At 40.4% G+C, this 16,879-nt stretch overlaps 1 protein-coding gene and 1 non-coding gene across 2 annotated transcripts; one reads left to right on the forward strand and one right to left on the reverse strand.

The window, feature by feature from the left end:
* Positions 1-1,492: 1,492 nt before the first annotated feature.
* Positions 1,493-1,615, reverse strand: LOC132541141 (U6atac minor spliceosomal RNA). Its single transcript, XR_009552314.1, has one exon. It is a non-coding gene; the product is annotated as a U6atac minor spliceosomal RNA (small nuclear RNA).
* Positions 1,616-12,409: 10,794 nt separating this feature from the next.
* Positions 12,410-13,330, forward strand: LOC103129067 (putative olfactory receptor 1F2). Its single transcript, XM_016184995.2, has one exon. The coding sequence runs from the start codon at positions 12,500-12,502 to the stop codon at positions 13,328-13,330; it is 831 nt and encodes a 276-aa protein (XP_016040481.1). The 5' UTR covers positions 12,410-12,499.
* The last annotated feature ends 3,549 nt before the right edge of the window (positions 13,331-16,879 follow it).

Raw genomic sequence — 16,879 nt, forward strand, 5'->3', positions numbered from 1 at the left:
CATTTGTCTTTGGGGGTAGTAAGAGATGTTCATGGCATGGGTGATGTTATAAAGGGAAATATCTTTAAATTGTTGGCTGACAAAGGCAGACCTATAGTGGCAAGACGAGATACATAAGTTAAGTGTAGAAGAATATATGAATGTTGTTAATTCACATAAGTTGTATATGGAGTAACTTTTTATAGCTTAATACCTTACCATATGAACAGATGAATCTTCATATGAAGGCTTGATAGCTGTAATCACTTACTTGTGAAAAAAATAAAACTTGTAACAAGTTAGAGGCTTACTATAATTGATACCTCGATGATTATAATTGGCTTAAATATCTTTATGATTTTGTTTAAAGGTCATCTAATGTTACCTCTTGTAGCAGTCTCTACAGCAGGATCTTCAGACCAATTTTAGTTAAAATACATATTTTGATTTTTTAACTATTTTTACTTTGGATTATAAACAGACTCAGGTTACTTAGAGAGTTAATGCATGTTAGTGACAATTGTTTTAATATTTACAGTGCCAGATTGATGCCAGATATGTTGTGGATTAATTTCCACAAGATAGTTTACAGGGCACTTTTGGGGGCCCTCCAAAAGTGCCCTGTATAGAGAATTTGCATTTTAGTTTTGGGGATATATTGTCACATGAAATATTTAAACTTTACCTTAAATATTTAGTTACTTTTAGCAAATTAATTTTAACTTGTCTGGTAATAATGTAGCTTCAAGGTTACACTTTCAACAGTTAAGTTAGTGTTTATCAAACTCAAAACATACTTATAAACATTTAGATATAACACACAGGAGGAGAAAAACTTTTGTTATAAAAACATATCATTTTAAAAACAAATTTAGATCCATCTTTACTCACACAGTTTAAGACTAAGCACTTTACATATATACCAAGACTTATATATAAAAAATCAAAAGAGAGACAAAAAAATTTTTTCAAATGTTTCTGGATGTCTCCAGAAACTTTGGCTGCGTCCATCATTTTTATATAAAGTCAATTACGTCTTAGAGTACTCTGAGCAGATGGGTCATACAAAATTTTTTTGGTCATTCAACACTCTCACTCACAAAACACAACTGGCCAGTCATAACATAAGACATCCAGAGAAGGGGTAGGAGAGAGGTCTCTGTGAGCCAGATTTTCCAGATTCTGCCATGTCATATTATGGATCCTGGGATGTATCCTGCATCTAGTCCTCTTGTAGTATTTCTTGTTCTTCAGGGATAGCAGTGCCATCATGCAGGTACTGTCGGACATGGTGGGCAGGAACCCAGACTGGTTTGGAGTAATTCTGTAGGAAAACACATTCAAAACCCCTCCCCATGGTCAGTAGGGGGTCAGGCCCTTTCCAAATTTTATCGAGTGGGTCTTTCCATTTGACCTTAGTAGCTGGAAGGGTAGATGGTGTTTGCCAGTGGATAATAATAGGAGGTATGTCTGAGTTATTGTAAATATTAAAGAGATTTAATGTAGTTAAGGCTGAAAACGGCGGTTAGATGCCACAAAGTAGGTGGCAATGCCTTAACTGTATGTGTGTTGCAGGCCGAAGCCTCTTCCATCCTTGTGAAGGGGAGTGCTAATCTTCTCTCCTTTCATACAACACTCCTGATACTATGGTCAATTAGTTAAAAAGAAAAAGTTAAAAAGAAAAGGGGGAATTGTTGATATGCTTCTAGTTCTGCTTCTGGGATCCCTTCTGTTACATTGCTTGACGTTGTGGTCTATTTACATGATCATTCTGTTACATTGATTTGGTCTCACTCCCCCTGCCTCTAGGAGATTGTGGTTTAGTCTTTGCCTTTTCACACTTCTCCCTTCTCCCCGCCCCCTATCCTACGTACTTCCCGGGTTCCTGACGCTGCCGCCGGGAGGAGAAGGATGCAGGACAGATTTGGGTTGTGATTAATTTAGATTAGTTTTTTGAACCGTTTGCTCATGAATAAAGAAATACTGCTTCTCTGCTCAGCCATGTGTCCCTGATCGTCTGTCTCCTGCCACGAAGCTAGCCCGGCCTACTGGTACCCTGAACTTTGACGACAAGCCTCCCTTCAGAGAATGGAACATTCTCTACCATTTTTGATCCATATTGAGGTCAAGGTCCTATGGGGGCCTACAAAGGGGTCCATTATGTTGTTTCTGATGGAGATAACCAGTGACCATGGAGAGAGGAATCTGTTAGATGTCTAGGCCCATAATGTCTGTGTGGGAATCCCAGGACTCCCTGACTAGGGCCCCAGCTGATGGGGTGGCCTGGTAGTGACTAAAGAGTCATCATTAAAGTATTCCAGTCTCTTTCTCTTATTCAGTTTTTGTAGTCCTTACTTTGTCTGACAAGGTTAGCTTTGGAGTAATTGAGGGAAGTGTAATAGGAAGTAGGTGAGGAGCTATCTAGGTCTAAGTAGAAACTATTTCATTAGGTACTTTATGATATCTTTTTACATGTTTCTACTTTCTTGCTGCATTTATTGACTCTGCAAACTACTGTGAACATTTACTTTAAGGTATAAATTTTTCCCTAACTTTTGGATACATGTGTACATATGCCCTATCTCATGGGACCTGGTCTAGATCTAGGTTTTGAGGCTTTGTTAAGAAGTGCACTACCCAAAATGAAATTAAGAATTTCTACAAGCTAGGAAAGGTCTCACCAGAGTAATATAGCTGGAGGGTTGACACTCCACACCTGACATCTCTTGGACACAGTCCAAAGTGAAACAAGCTGGGGTGTTACTGGATGCATTGATTAGGCTGAGATCAGCAGATGCAGTATCAGTTGGTATGAATTGGGAGAAGCATGCAGGAAAGCGAGCCCCACCCTAGAGATTCCAGGACTGGGAGAAATATGGGCTTTATAGAGAATGAGGAAGGTTCCTGCTTCTTAGGGTTTAAGAAAGCAATAGATAGTTATTGCTATAACCAAATTATTTGACAATTGAGTTAACTTTTAAAATCCCATTGTTTGTTTGTTTTACTGCTAAAGTCTGGCTTATGGTGGCACAGGGAATTTCTACTTTCTAAAGTACTATGTGGTTGATTGGTTTCTTATCATTCTTGGATGATCTATTTGTCTTTTGTACAGTTTACTAAACATTATATTTCACTCTGTATTTTAATATGCACAATGAAATACCACCACATACTCAGCAGAATATCAAGATATATTACTCTCATATACAACCATCTGTTCAGAGAAAGACTTTTCAGGATTGAAGTGACTTCAGCAGCAACAATGTTATGAATTTAGAACAGGCAATTTACAGTCCTACTAGTTGAAATTATTATGAATACACTTTCCTTCTGTTGTTAAAAAAAATACTACATGTTTAGTTATATAATTCCCTCCTAGAAACTGTTGAGAGAATCATAAACATCATACATATAATTCAAACTTCAAAAGTTCTGAAACCTGAAATTCAGTTGCCAAGAGAAGTTTATAATGAAGTGTTGTAAAATTTATGAAATCAGTGAAAGTAAGTGCCTCTATTAAACCTGTGTCACATGAAAGCATCTAAAAACAATAATGAACAAAATAAGCAGCTTGCATAAAAATACAAAAATATAATGCCATTCACAAAAAGAAGAAAAAAGAGCAAAATTTAGAAAAACACTATATACTTATATATGTGTATATATATGTATATTTTAAGACATATGCTTAAGCAGAAAAGCTACAGAGACAAATAACAAAATGATATACAATATTCACAAAATATAATATGAATAAAAAGAGACATATGTGGACTTCTAGATGATTGAGTCATAAACCATCTTAAGTGAGTAATGGGATAATGGGCAGCTATCCTATTAATACTCTTTAAACAATACACATGTGGTTTATATAGAACCATTGCAAAAATAATTTAACAACAAAAATAAATTTTAAAATGGAGGCTACCCAATCAACCAGAGTCCTAGTCAGGGAATCCTGGGATTATCACATAGATATTATGAGCCTAGATAACTAATAGATCCCTCTCTCCACCATCACTGGTCATGTCCATCAGGAACAGCATCATGGGCCCACTTCTGGGCCTCTACAGGACCTTGCCCTCAATGTGGAACAATAATGATAGGGACTGCCCCACTTTCCAAAGGGAGGCTGTGTCAACATAGTCTGTCACTCAAGGAAGATGGGTCCTGCAATGAGTGAAGCATAGAATTTTCCTAGGTATGACCACAGAATGTGAACTCAGACCTGCAGGGATGCAGATGCTATACAGCCTCCTATGCTGAATATGGGCCTCAAATCAGAATGATGGGGATAACTGTATAAATACAGTTAATGGTATTTATATAATTTTTCATTATTTGAGAAATACTCTCTTCCCTGATCCAGCTTTCTAGTCCTATTTCCAACTCTGACACCTCTTCCCAGACAATACTTTCAGCCCACCTGCATGTTAGATATCTGGCTCGAGCAAAAACTAGTAAAGTCAGAGGCACTTTGGAATATACCTAAAGTAGATTTCTTAATTTTTTCCAAAATGGAGACTGCCAAATCTCACCTTTTATATTCTTACCTTTAGCTTCCTGATTATTAAACATTTTTTCTGCTTTATATTTTGATGGTTCATTTTCCTTTCCTTTTTTTATCATCTTTATTTATTGGATAGAGACAGCCAAAAAAAAAACAAAAGAAATGGGAGATAGAGAGAGAGAAAAACACCTCCAGCTCTGCTTCACCACTTGCAAAGCTTTCCATCTGCAGGTGGAGACCAGGGGCTCAAACCTGGGTTCTAGAGCCTTGTAACATGTGCACTCAACCAGGTAAGCCACCACCTAGCCCCCATTCTGCTTTATATCTTAATGCTTTTCAGCCACCAAGTTGCAGATGCTACCATGATGCCAACCTGACTTCCCTGGGCAGATGACCTCACCAATGTGTCCTGGAAGCCCATCTCCCAAGAGCCCCATCTTACTAGAGAAATATAGGAACAGGCTGGGGGTATAGATCAACCTGTCAACGCCCATGTCCAGCAGAGAAGCAATTACAGAAGCCAGACCTTCCACCTTCTTCATATGATAATGATCCTGAGTCCATTCTCTCAGAGGGAGAAAGACTAGGAAAGTTTCCATGTGGATAGGGATAGGATACAGAACTCTGATGGTTGGTGAGAATTGTGTGGAATTACAGCCCTCTTATACTATGGTTTTGTAGAACATTATCAAATCAATAAAAAAAATCCATACATAACATCTTAGAGCATGTTTGGATTCTGGTATTATTCATATATTTACTCTACTAGGTCACAAAAATTAAGAATGACACTTCAAGATAGTAAATGACACTTCATTGCCAGTATCTATATGCTTGTGTTCATTACAGCGCTATATTTAATAGCAAAGATTTAGAAAAATCCCAAACCGCCAAAAACAGCAGAATGGATATAAAAGTTGTAGTGTGGGAAGTTGGGCGGTAGCGCAGCGGGTTAAGCGCTCAAGGACAGGTTTAAGGATCCCGGCTGAGCCCCCAGCTCCCCACCTGCAGGGGAGTCACTTCACAAGCGGTGAAGCAGGTCTGCAGGTGTCTATCTTTCTCTCCCCTTCTCTGTCTTCCCCTCCTCTCTCCATTTCTCTCTGTCCTATCCAACAACGACAACATCAGTAACAACAATAAAACAACAAGGGCAACAAACAGGGAATAAATAAATATTTTTAAAAGTTGTGGTGTGTTCCATGTTAGGTATCAAACTTGAGAAAAAATATTAAAATTCATGGGTCCCTAGGAACATACCTAAAATAGACTTCCTCACTTTTAGGGTGACTTCCTCACCCTAATATCCCTATTCTCATTTTGTCCCGTTTTGTATCTTACTGACATTCAGCCACCAAGTTTCAGATGTTATCATGATTCTATCCTGAACTCCCTGGGCAGATGAACTCACCAATGTGTCCTGGAACCTCACATCTACAGAACCCTACCCCACTAGAAAAGACAGAAGCAGACTGAAGGTATGGATTGACCTGCCAACACACATGTTTAGCAGAGAAGCAATTACAGAAGCCAGAACTCTCACCTTTGGAACCCTATAAAGAATTTTAGTCCATACTCCCAGAGGAGGAAAAATGTTAGGGGAAAATGAACAAAGGGCTCTGAACTGCAGCTCCATCAGGACCCAGAGAGAGAAGAGGAAAAGAGGAAGGGCATTTGGAAGTAGTAATAAGTGTGGGTCTGACAAGGAAGGGAAAAGAGGGCAGGACCATAGAGGGGGAAATGGGCAACTATATAGAAATATAGGTGGTTATAGAAATAATAGTCAACTCATATCTGCAACCTTGGGAGAACTACGATACCTTCCAATGGAGGGAATGGGGATACAGAACCCTGGTGATGGGAACAGTAAGAATTATGCCCCTGTTATAATTTTGTAAATAAATATTAAGTTACTAATAGAATTTAAAATAAAAAAAGAAGTTGTGGTATGTATACATAATGGAACACTACTTAGCCATATAAAAAGATAAGACCTACTCTTTTGCTACGACATGCATTAAAATGAGGGTATCATGCCTGAGAAAATGAACTAAAAAGATAAGGACAAATGCCAGATGATTTCACTCATGGGTGCAATTCAAGAAAAATGCAAGGAAATAACGAAGGTCAAACTTTAATAATCTGTGAGCTATTTCAGCAGATCCAAGACTCAAACAGGAATGGAGATGGTGAGGGGCTGACAGAACTGGGAACACAGTGCTCTATGGGAAAGGAAGATGACAAATTGAGTGGTATGTGATGTCTGCTGATATAAAATTGGGAAGATGTGAAATTGTACCCGCATGACAGAAACAGTCTTATAAATCAGCATTTCCTCAATAAAATGACTTGAGGAAAATTGTGCCTGTAATTATTATTATCTTTCATAATTATTGTCTGGGAAATACTTCTTTCACCCATGACAGATTAGAAATTGTGGAATTCATAACAGGGACAGATCCTGGTCAAGGTCAAGGCTGGGAGGATGGACACAAGCTACACTTCTTCCAAGGGAGAAACTAGCCATGCCCTAGGCATCCCATCCCTGACCACTCTGAATGGAATTGTCACTGATACTGCTGTTCTCAGGGGCCACAGAGGGGGCCATACTCCCAGAGGGGGAAGGCTGAGAGTTTGGACACTTGCCTCATCTTTTCTCTAACTAGGAGGTCTGGGACTGAGTCTCAGGGGACACCACCTGTGAAAAGTCAGCAAACTTCCTGACTCCTGTGACTAAAGCTCACAGTCTTTAGCACGTCCCATTCCTACAGACACTCAAGGACTCAAGGGCTCTGTCACTTTAGCCATGTCTTTTGGAGTTGACAACAGGTCTGGAAAGCCAATTACCTTCATGGCTGTATCAAGGACTGAGGCTGATCAGCATCTCAAGGTAAGACTTTAGGCACATACACAAGGAGAGAGAGAGAGAGTACTTTTTGCCCTAATAATCTATTTGCTAACCATTTTCTGTCTCTTCTGATCTGTGAGGAGTAGAGGAGTACCTATCCCTGGTGATCATCATATTATTGATGAACTAGCCTGAAGGAATGTGGACAGTAGGTCTCAGACCACCCTTCCCAAGTCCTATCAGAGACTGGGATATAACACTTCTGCAGTAACAAAGTATAATTCACCCTCAGTCCACACGGAAATGTGTGATTCCAAGAATCACATTCATCACCACAGTATGCCAATGTGAGTAACACACACATCTCCATCCATATGAAGTTTACTGACTTGTTAATGTCTTTTCTTTTTCTTAAAAATTGAGCCTAGGTAGATGACCTCATCAATGTGTCCTGAAGTCTCATCTCTCCATAATCCCACCGCACTAGGGAAAGACAGAAACAGGTTGGGGTATGGATCAACCCATGTCTAGTGAAGAAGCAATTACAGAAGCCAGATCTTCCACCTTCTGCACCCCATAAAAAATTTTAGTCCATACTCCCAGAGGGTTAAAGAATAGGGAAATTTTCAATGGAAGGGATCAGACATGGAACTCTGTGGTGGGAACTGTGTAAAATTGTACCCCTGTAACCTTATAATCTTATTAGTCATTATTAAATAACTATTTTAAAATGAGCTAACAAATAACTATTTCAGATAGATTAATTTATTCTCAGTATAGTTAATAATTTGGTGGGCTCTGAAGAGTATGCTGTTTCACTAGATGAGACCAAATGCTTTGTCATTGTCCGTTCAGAGCAGCATCATGCAAAAGTGATGGTGATGACTTTCTTATATTGACACAGTTTACAAGTCCTATCTCCAGGCAGTAGCCAGGACACAGCAATATCAAAATGCCCTCATTTCACTTTTAAAAAGCAATAGCAGTAATACACAATAATTACTGAGCACTTACAACGGCCAGTCTTGGTCAATTATAAAACCATCATCTAATTTAATCTTCACGACCACTCTAAGAAGTAAAATCTATCCTTATATTATTTGAATAGATGTTTAAAATGAAGACAAGGGAGTGAGGCGGTAGCGCCGTGGGTTAAGCGGACATGGCACAAAGTGCAAGGACCGGAGTAAAGATCCCGGTTCCAGCCTCTGGCTCCCCACCTGCAGGGGAGTCACTTCACAGGCGGTGAAGCAGGTCTGCAGGTGTCTATCTTTCTCTCCCCCTCTCTGTCTTCCCCTCCTCTCTCCATTTCTCTCTGTCCTATCCAACAATGAAAACAGACAACAATAATATCTACAACAATAAAACAACAAGGGCAACAAAAAGGAAATAAATAAATATTTGAAAAAATAATAAAATGAAATAAAAATAAAATGAAGACATAAATGGTTTGGTGAGCTTCAGGAAAGATAAAATGCAAAAAGTTGGGGGCCATGCAGTGGTGCACTCATTTAAGTGCACATATTATTACCAAGTGCAAAGACCAAAGTTCAAGGCCCAGCTCCACACCTGCAGGAAGGATGCTTCATGAGCAGGAAAGCAGGTCTGCAGGTATCTAGACTTCTCACTCCCTATCTGCTCCACCTTTCTCAATTTCTCTGTCCTAGTCAATTAAAAAAAATAAAAGGAAAAAAATGGCCACCAGGACTGGTATATTCATAGTGCTGGCCCTGAGCCCCAGCAATAACCCTGGTGGCATTAAAAAAAAAAAATGCGGAGTTGGAAAAAAAACTGCCAAATTTAGAAGGTTATCATATATATTTTTTTCCTTTATTGGGGGATTAATAGTTTATACATGCATAACATTTCTCAGCTTTCCACATAACAATACATCCCCCACTAGGTCCTCTGCCATCCTTTTCCAGGACCTGTGCTCTCTCCCCACCAGATTATTGTACTTTTAATCTCAATACTAAGCAAAGATGATATCAGCATATGTTGTCACTGATTGTTCATACATTTATTCCTCTCACAATCATGCAGGAATGTTGGAATGTGTTGTTTTGATTGCACATTATGGTTGATAAAGAGACTTCTACTGGTTCCAGCATCTGGTCCCTTCAGCAAACCTACCAGGTAAGGTTATTATCTATATCTTACAAGACTAGCTCAAAGAAAATAAACATTTCCCAACTATTATCTGACTGTGTGTGTGTGTGTGTGTGTGTGTGTGTGTGTGTGTGTGACTAACAGCTCCAAAAATGACATCTGATATTTTGAAATGCATTGTGTCCCTCAGATTCAAACTTCATCTACTACTAAAGATCACCACACTTTTTCTTGACAAGACATTATTCTATTTCTGATTATTAGTAGTTTACAAGACTGTAAGATTAAAGAGTATGCTAAAGAGTTCCACACTACCCACCACCAAAGTTTTGTGCCCCCACCCTCCCAACAACAACCACCATAGTCCTTACAAAGTCTTAAGAGACAGTTTACTTCTGGCTGGTTCAGCTTGGTATGGTTTGCCTATCAATATGGTGATTCACCATATTCTATAATAGACCATCCTTTATATATGTTATCTCAGTAATGACTTCATGACCTTATGAGGTAAATATACATGATACAAACAAAAACCTGAAATAATCCTCCTAAATCTGAGAACAAGAGACCAAGAAAAGAAGCAAACCTCTGCTGAGTGGTAGATAGTTGAGGTTTTATGTTTGTTTGTTTGCCACTGGAGCCTAGTGCCTGATAATTGTGCCTGATGTCACTGATCCTGGCAGACTCTCTTTCCTTACAATTTTAATTAGAAAGACACATAGAAACCAGGCCTTCCGCCTTCTGCGCCCTAAAAATGATTCAGTTCATACTCCCAGAGGGATAAAGAATAGGAAAGAATTCAGTGGAGGCCATGGGGTGCTGAACTCTGGTGGTCAGAACTGTGTGGAATTGTACCCTTTTATCCTACAGTCTTGTTGATCATTATAAAAATCAGTTAAAAAGAGAAAGAGATGGAAAGGCACGGGGGGGGGGGGGAATACCATAACACCACTTCACCATGTGATTCTAAGGGTTCAAATCCAGGCCCTCATGCATGGCAAAGTGTGCACTCTGCCAACTGAGCTATATTGCCACACCTAGGCATCTAGTTTAATGAGTAAAAAAAAAAAATTCACAGATAAGACTAGTCCCTGACAGTCTAGGGACTAGTAGATCTCTGCACCTGCTTGCCAGTATCTTAAAACTCAATATGCATAAAAGACTTACCACATATTCAGTCCAGATGGACTGAGAGTAGCACCTAAACCTTTCAATTTATAGCCTCAAAACTGTTGCAGTCATGGGTCAAACTTATATCCCATGACTGGAAGGGAGTCTGGGAGCAATCAAGTGGTGCATGCAACTAGCTGATCAACCAGTGGTCATGTCCTCTCAATGACCTCCTCCAATAAGATTTAACTAATTGATCAAGGTCAAACAGAATAAGGAATAGAAAAGGATCCCCATCTATCACCAGAATGCCAAAGCTTAACTATCAAAATGAAAGATGTAAATGACTATGTGGAAGCTAATAATGAAAACAAAGTGTCCTTAATCATAGAGTGCTTCTTAGTTTGCAATGGTCTCATCTTCACATTACTTATGGGAATAACCTTCATTGGCAAAGGAAACTAGCACACATAAGAACACTACTCACATTAGGGAGCTGGACGATTGTGCAGCAGGTTAAGCACACATGGCGCAAGGACCGGCTTAAGGATCCCGGTTCTAGCCCCCAGCTCCCCACCTGCAGGAGGTCACTTCACAGGCGGTGAAACAGGTCTGCGGATGTGTCTATCTTTCTCTTCCCCTCTCTGTCTTCCCCTCTTCTTTCCATTTCTCTCTGTCCTATCCAATAACAACTACAACAAGGGAAACAAAATGGGAAAAATATCCTCCAGGAGCAGTGGATTCATAGTGAAGGCACCAAGCCCCAGCAATAACCCTGGAAAAAAAAAAAAAAAAAGAACACTACTCATAGCTGGATTTACCCCTGGAATACCCATAAAATATCTTAGATTAGGTAATAAATCCAACTAAGTGCATGACTTTGAAATGAGTATCACATACAATAATAATATTAAAAGTACTTTTCTTTTTTTTTTTCCTCCTCCAGGGTTATTGCTGGGCTCGGTGCCTGCACCATGAATCCTCCGCTCCTGGAGGCCATTTTTTCCCCCTTTTGTTGCCCTTGTTGTAGCTTCGTTGTGGTTATTATTATTGCCCTTGTTGACACAATTCGTTGTTGGATAGGACAGAGAGAAATGGAGAGAGGAGGGGAAGACAGAGAAGGGGAGAGAAAGATAGACACCTGCAGACCTGCTTCACCGCCTGTGAAGCGACTCCCCTGCAGGTGGGGAGCTGGGGGCTCGAACCGGGATCCTTACGCCGGTCCCTGCACTTTGTGCCACATGCGCTTAACCCACTGCGCCACCGCCCGACCCCCAAAAGTACTTTTCTAAAGGGTCTTTTGAAAGAGTCAAATTTAAAAAGATTCCTTTTACTAGCCCATATAAGTCTAAAACCAAAACTCTATCTGCACCGTAATGCCTCATTATCATAATCTACAGTCCTAAAATTAGTACTTACTTAAAAAATATGCAGTCACAACTACTAGTAAATTTCAGAGATCTCTTCAAGGAATAAAGAGAAAAGACCAAAGTCCTTAAGCTGAGTTAAACATTCAAAGGACCAGGTGGTAGCGCGCAGTGGATTAAACTCACATGGCGCAAAGTGCAAGGACAGGCGTAAGGATCCTGGTTCAAGTCCCTGGCTCCCCACCTGTAGGTGGGTCACTTCACAAGTATTGAAGCAGGTATCCCTTCTCTGTCTTTCCCTCCTCTCTTGGTTCCTCTCTGTCCTATTCAACAACAATAACAAGGACAACAAGATAGAAAAATGGCCTCCAGAAGCAGTGGAATTCATAACGCAGTGATAACCCTGAAGGCAAATATACATATATATTCCAAAGTCTGTCTTCATTTAAGCAATATTCTCCTCTAATTTCTCTGCCTTAGAAGGAAATTGGAAACCTAACAAGTTCTTCTGACTTCCTGATCCTGGGCTTCACTGAACACCCAGAGCAGCAGCCTTTCCTGTTTGGGATCTTTCTGGGCATGTACCTGGTCACCATGTTTGGAAACCTACTCATAATCCTGGTCATCACCTCTGACACCCGTCTCCACACACCCATGTATTTCTTCCTGGTCAACCTGTCGTTCATTGATACTTGTTTCTCCTGCACCATTGTCCCCAAGGTATTAGTAAACCTCCAGACACGGCACCACACCATCTCCTACACTGGATGCCTCATGCAGATGTACTTCTTCATGGCACTGGCCCTCCTGGATGACTTCCTGCTGGCTGTGATGGCCTATGACCGCTATGTGGCCATCTGCCTTCCCCTCCACTACACCACAATCATGAGCCCCCAACTCTGTCTGCTACTAGTCACCACATCCTGGCTCTGTGCCCACCTCCTGGCCTTCTCACTCACTCTCCTGATGTCCCAGTTCTCCTTCTGTGCCTCCCATTCCATCCCACACTTCTTCTGTGACCTTCTCCCACTCCTCAAACTCACCTGCTCAGACACCCATGTCTTTCAGGTCATGATGTTTGCTGAAGCAGCCCTCTCAGGTGTTGTTCCTCTCACCTGTGTTCTGATCTCTTATGGCCACATCATCTGCACCATCCTCAGGATCCCCTCTTCTGGAGGGAAGTACAAAGTGTTTTCTACCTGTGGATCTCACTTGACAGTGGTCACTCTCTTCTATGGAGCTGTCTTTCTGGTATATTTCCAACCCTCATCCTCCTATTCAGCAGACACTGGGATGGTGGCATCTGTGGTGTACACGATGGTCACCCCCATGTTGAACCCCTTTATCTACAGTCTGAGAAACAGAGACATGAAAGGGGCTTTGTGGAGACTCTTAGACTGGGGAAAATAATCTAACCCATAGAGGGTTGTCCCAGAGAAGACACTAAGCTTTTCTAAATACCTCCCTAGTTGAGAACTTGCTTACAATTTTGAATACTCAAATTCAAAGCAGGATGAATGCTCATCATTACAAGTTTGTTTAACAAAGAAGGAAGCCTGACTTGATAGTATGAAATTGAGATCAACTGACCAAGAATAGGCTTATTACCTGGAGAAGTTGCATTATCTGTAATCCCCCCAGGGTATTAAAGCAAAAAACACACCAAAGTGTTAGGAGAATATTGCAAAAAGGGGAGAGACCAAACGTCAGTTAGTCAGAACTAAAGTTAACTAACTTAAGGGGTTGGAGGTCATTTGAATACTAAAGTCTGGTGTTCTACCACTACACTATCTCCCCAGCCCCTACAGTTATGATTCTGAAAGTGATACTATGATCACTAGTATTGGAATAGCTCCCTTTTTATTTTTTTACATTTATTTATTTATTCCTTTTTGTTGCCCTTGTTGTTTTATTGTTGTAGTTATTATTGTCATCATTGTTGGATAGGACAGAAAGAAATAGAGAGAGGAGGGGAAGACAGAGATGGGGAGAGAAAGATAGACACCTGCAGACCTGCTTCACAGCCTGTGAAGTGACTCCCCTGCAGGTGGGGAGCCAGGGGCTCAAACCGGGATCCTTATGCCAGCCACGTGCATTTAACCCGCTGTACTACTGCCCGACTCCCTTTTTTTACATTTTTTTCCTTATTGGGGGATTAATGTCTTATAGTTGACAGTAAGTACAATAGTTTGTACATGCATAACATTTCTCAGTTTTCCACATAACAATACAACCCCCACTAGGTTGGAGTAGCTCCTTGATTCTTTACTTTTAAACTCTAGTTTATTTTGTCTGTCCCTCCTGCTAAACAATATAAGATAGTAAGAACGTAAAATAGGACAGAGGATACAGCATAATCATTATGCAAAAAGAGTTTCATGCCTAAAGCTCTGAGTTTCCAAATTCAGTCCCCTGCACCACCATTAGCCTGAGCTGAGCAGTGTTCTGGTATATATCCATCTTTCTCTCTGTATCTCTCTCACTAAATAAAGCAAATAAAATATTTTCTTTTTTTTTCTTTTTTTTTTATTTATTCCCTTTTGTTTTTTATTGTTGTAGTTATTATTGTTGTTGGATAGGACAGAGAGAAATGGAGAGAGGAGGGGAAGACAGAGAGGAGGAGAGAAAGACAGACACCTGCAGACCTGCTTCACTGCCTGTGAAGCGACTGCCCTGCAGGTGGAGAGCTGGGGTTGGAACCGGGATCCTTATGCCGGTCCTTGTGCTTTGCGCCACCTGCGCTTAACCCGCTGCGCTACAGCCCGACTACCCAAATAAAATATTTTCAAAGAATGTAAAATAATAAAGAACTGGTAAGAAAAGAAATGACTCACTCTCCTTTCTTTTAGCATTTTTTAGATATTTATTTATTTCCTTTTTGTTGCCCTTGTTGTAGTTACTATTGTTGTTATTAATGTCATTGTTGTTGGATAGGACAGAGAGAAATGGAGATAGGAGAGGAAGTCAGAGAGGGGGAGAGAAAGATAGACACCTGCGGACCTGCTTCACCGCCTGTCAAACGACTCCCCTGCAGGTGGGGAGCCAGGGGTTTGAACCGGGATCCTTGACGCCATCCTTGCTCCACGTGCGCTTAACCCACTGCGCTACTGCCAGACTCCCTATCTCCTTCCTTTTAAAGATATTTTCTGCAAATATTTTATATCATTAACTGTTAAAAAATAATTGTCTTGTGTTAAGCGCAGGTGGCGCAAAACACAAGGACCGGCATAAGGATCCCGGTTCGAACCCCGGCTCCCCACCTGCAGGGGAGTCGCTTCACAGGCAGTGAAGCAGGTCTGCAGGTGTCTATCTTTCTCTCCTCCTCTCTGTCTTCCCCTCCTCTCTCCATTTCTCTCTGTCCTATCCAACAACAACAACAACAATAATAACTACAACAATAAAACAACAAGGGCAACAAAAGGAAATAAATAAAATTAAATTTAAAAAAAAAGAATACTTAAAATAATTGTCTTGTTTTTACCATTATGAGAAAAACATTTTTTTCTTTTTTAATTTTATTAGTTATTTAATAATAATCAAGATTGTGGAATTAGAAGGATACAAATCCGTAAAATTCCCACCACCAGAGTTCTATATCCCATCCCCTCTACTGGAAGTTTCCCTAATCTTTATCCCTCTGGGAGTATGGACCAAAGATCTTTATGGGGTGCAGAAGGTGAGAGGTCTAGTTTCTATAATTGCTTCTCAGCTGGACATGGACATTGACAGGTCAGTCCATATTCCCAGCCTGTTTCTATATTGCCCAAGTCGGGCAGGGCTTTGAGGAGGTGGGGTTCCAGGACACATTGGTGAGGTCCTCTGCCCAGGGAAGTCAAGTTGGTATCATGGTAGCATCTGCAACTTGGTGGCTGAAAGCATTAAGATATAAAGCAGAAAAAAAACTGTTAAATAATCAAGAACTGGGAATTGTGTGGAGTTGTACCCCTCCTATCCTATGGTTTTGTTAATAACTCCTTTCTTAAATAAATTTTAAAAAAATTATCAAGAACTGTTGTTTTCACCGGGCTGGCTTCACGGGTGGGTAACAGACAACCAGGGACTCATGGCAGAGCTGTACGCAGTATCTCTTAATTCATGCAGGACACAGCACAATCTATACCAAGCTAAGCTAAACTAAACTAAAAACTACAATTTTGTCCTTATAAATATACTAGCCCAGTAGGGTGGGAACAGGATGCTACACAGAGAGGGTGGAGAGAAAAGTGACTGGTGAAAATCAGGGTATGACAAGGAGAGGGGGTGGAGCAGGTGAGAATTCTACCACTAAACCACCAATGCCCTGGAGGGAGGGTGGTGCTTGTTAACAGAGGTTATGTAAATAGAATGAAGTGGTTATGTAAATAGAATAGTGTTAAGCAGGGGGGATTAAACTAATGAAACAAAAGGGGTTTTTAGAAGCATACCAACAAAGAACCTAAAGATAAGACAGGGATGCAGAGGTTATACAGGCTCCTGTGCTAAATATGAGTAGACATGAGCCCTAGGTCAGATCAATAGGGTCTACAGTTAATGATATTTATATAATTTTCCATATTCGGGAGCTACTCTCTATCCTGATCCAGCTTTCTAGTCCTATTCCAGATGCTGACACTATCTTCCCAGACAATACTTTTAGCCCACCGGTATGTTATCTGTGGAGATAAGGCAAAAATTAGTAAAGTCATGGGCCCCTTAGAATATACCTAAAAAATATATATATATTTCCTAGCTTATTCCAACATGAAGACCCCAAATACCTTTTTTTTTTTTTGTCTTTACCAGAGTACTGCTCAGCTCTGGCTTATGGTGGTGCTGGGGATTGAACCTAGAACCTCTGGTGCCTCAGGCATAAAAATATTTATTTTGCATAAAGCTGAATAAGGGCAAGAGACTGGCATACTTTATTTTTTTATTTATTTTTTTTTATTTAAGAAAGTATTAATTAACAAAACCAGAGGG

Source organism: Erinaceus europaeus, chromosome 10 (genome assembly GCF_950295315.1).
Source record: "Erinaceus europaeus chromosome 10, mEriEur2.1, whole genome shotgun sequence".
Lineage (NCBI taxonomy): Eukaryota > Metazoa > Chordata > Mammalia > Eulipotyphla > Erinaceidae > Erinaceus > Erinaceus europaeus.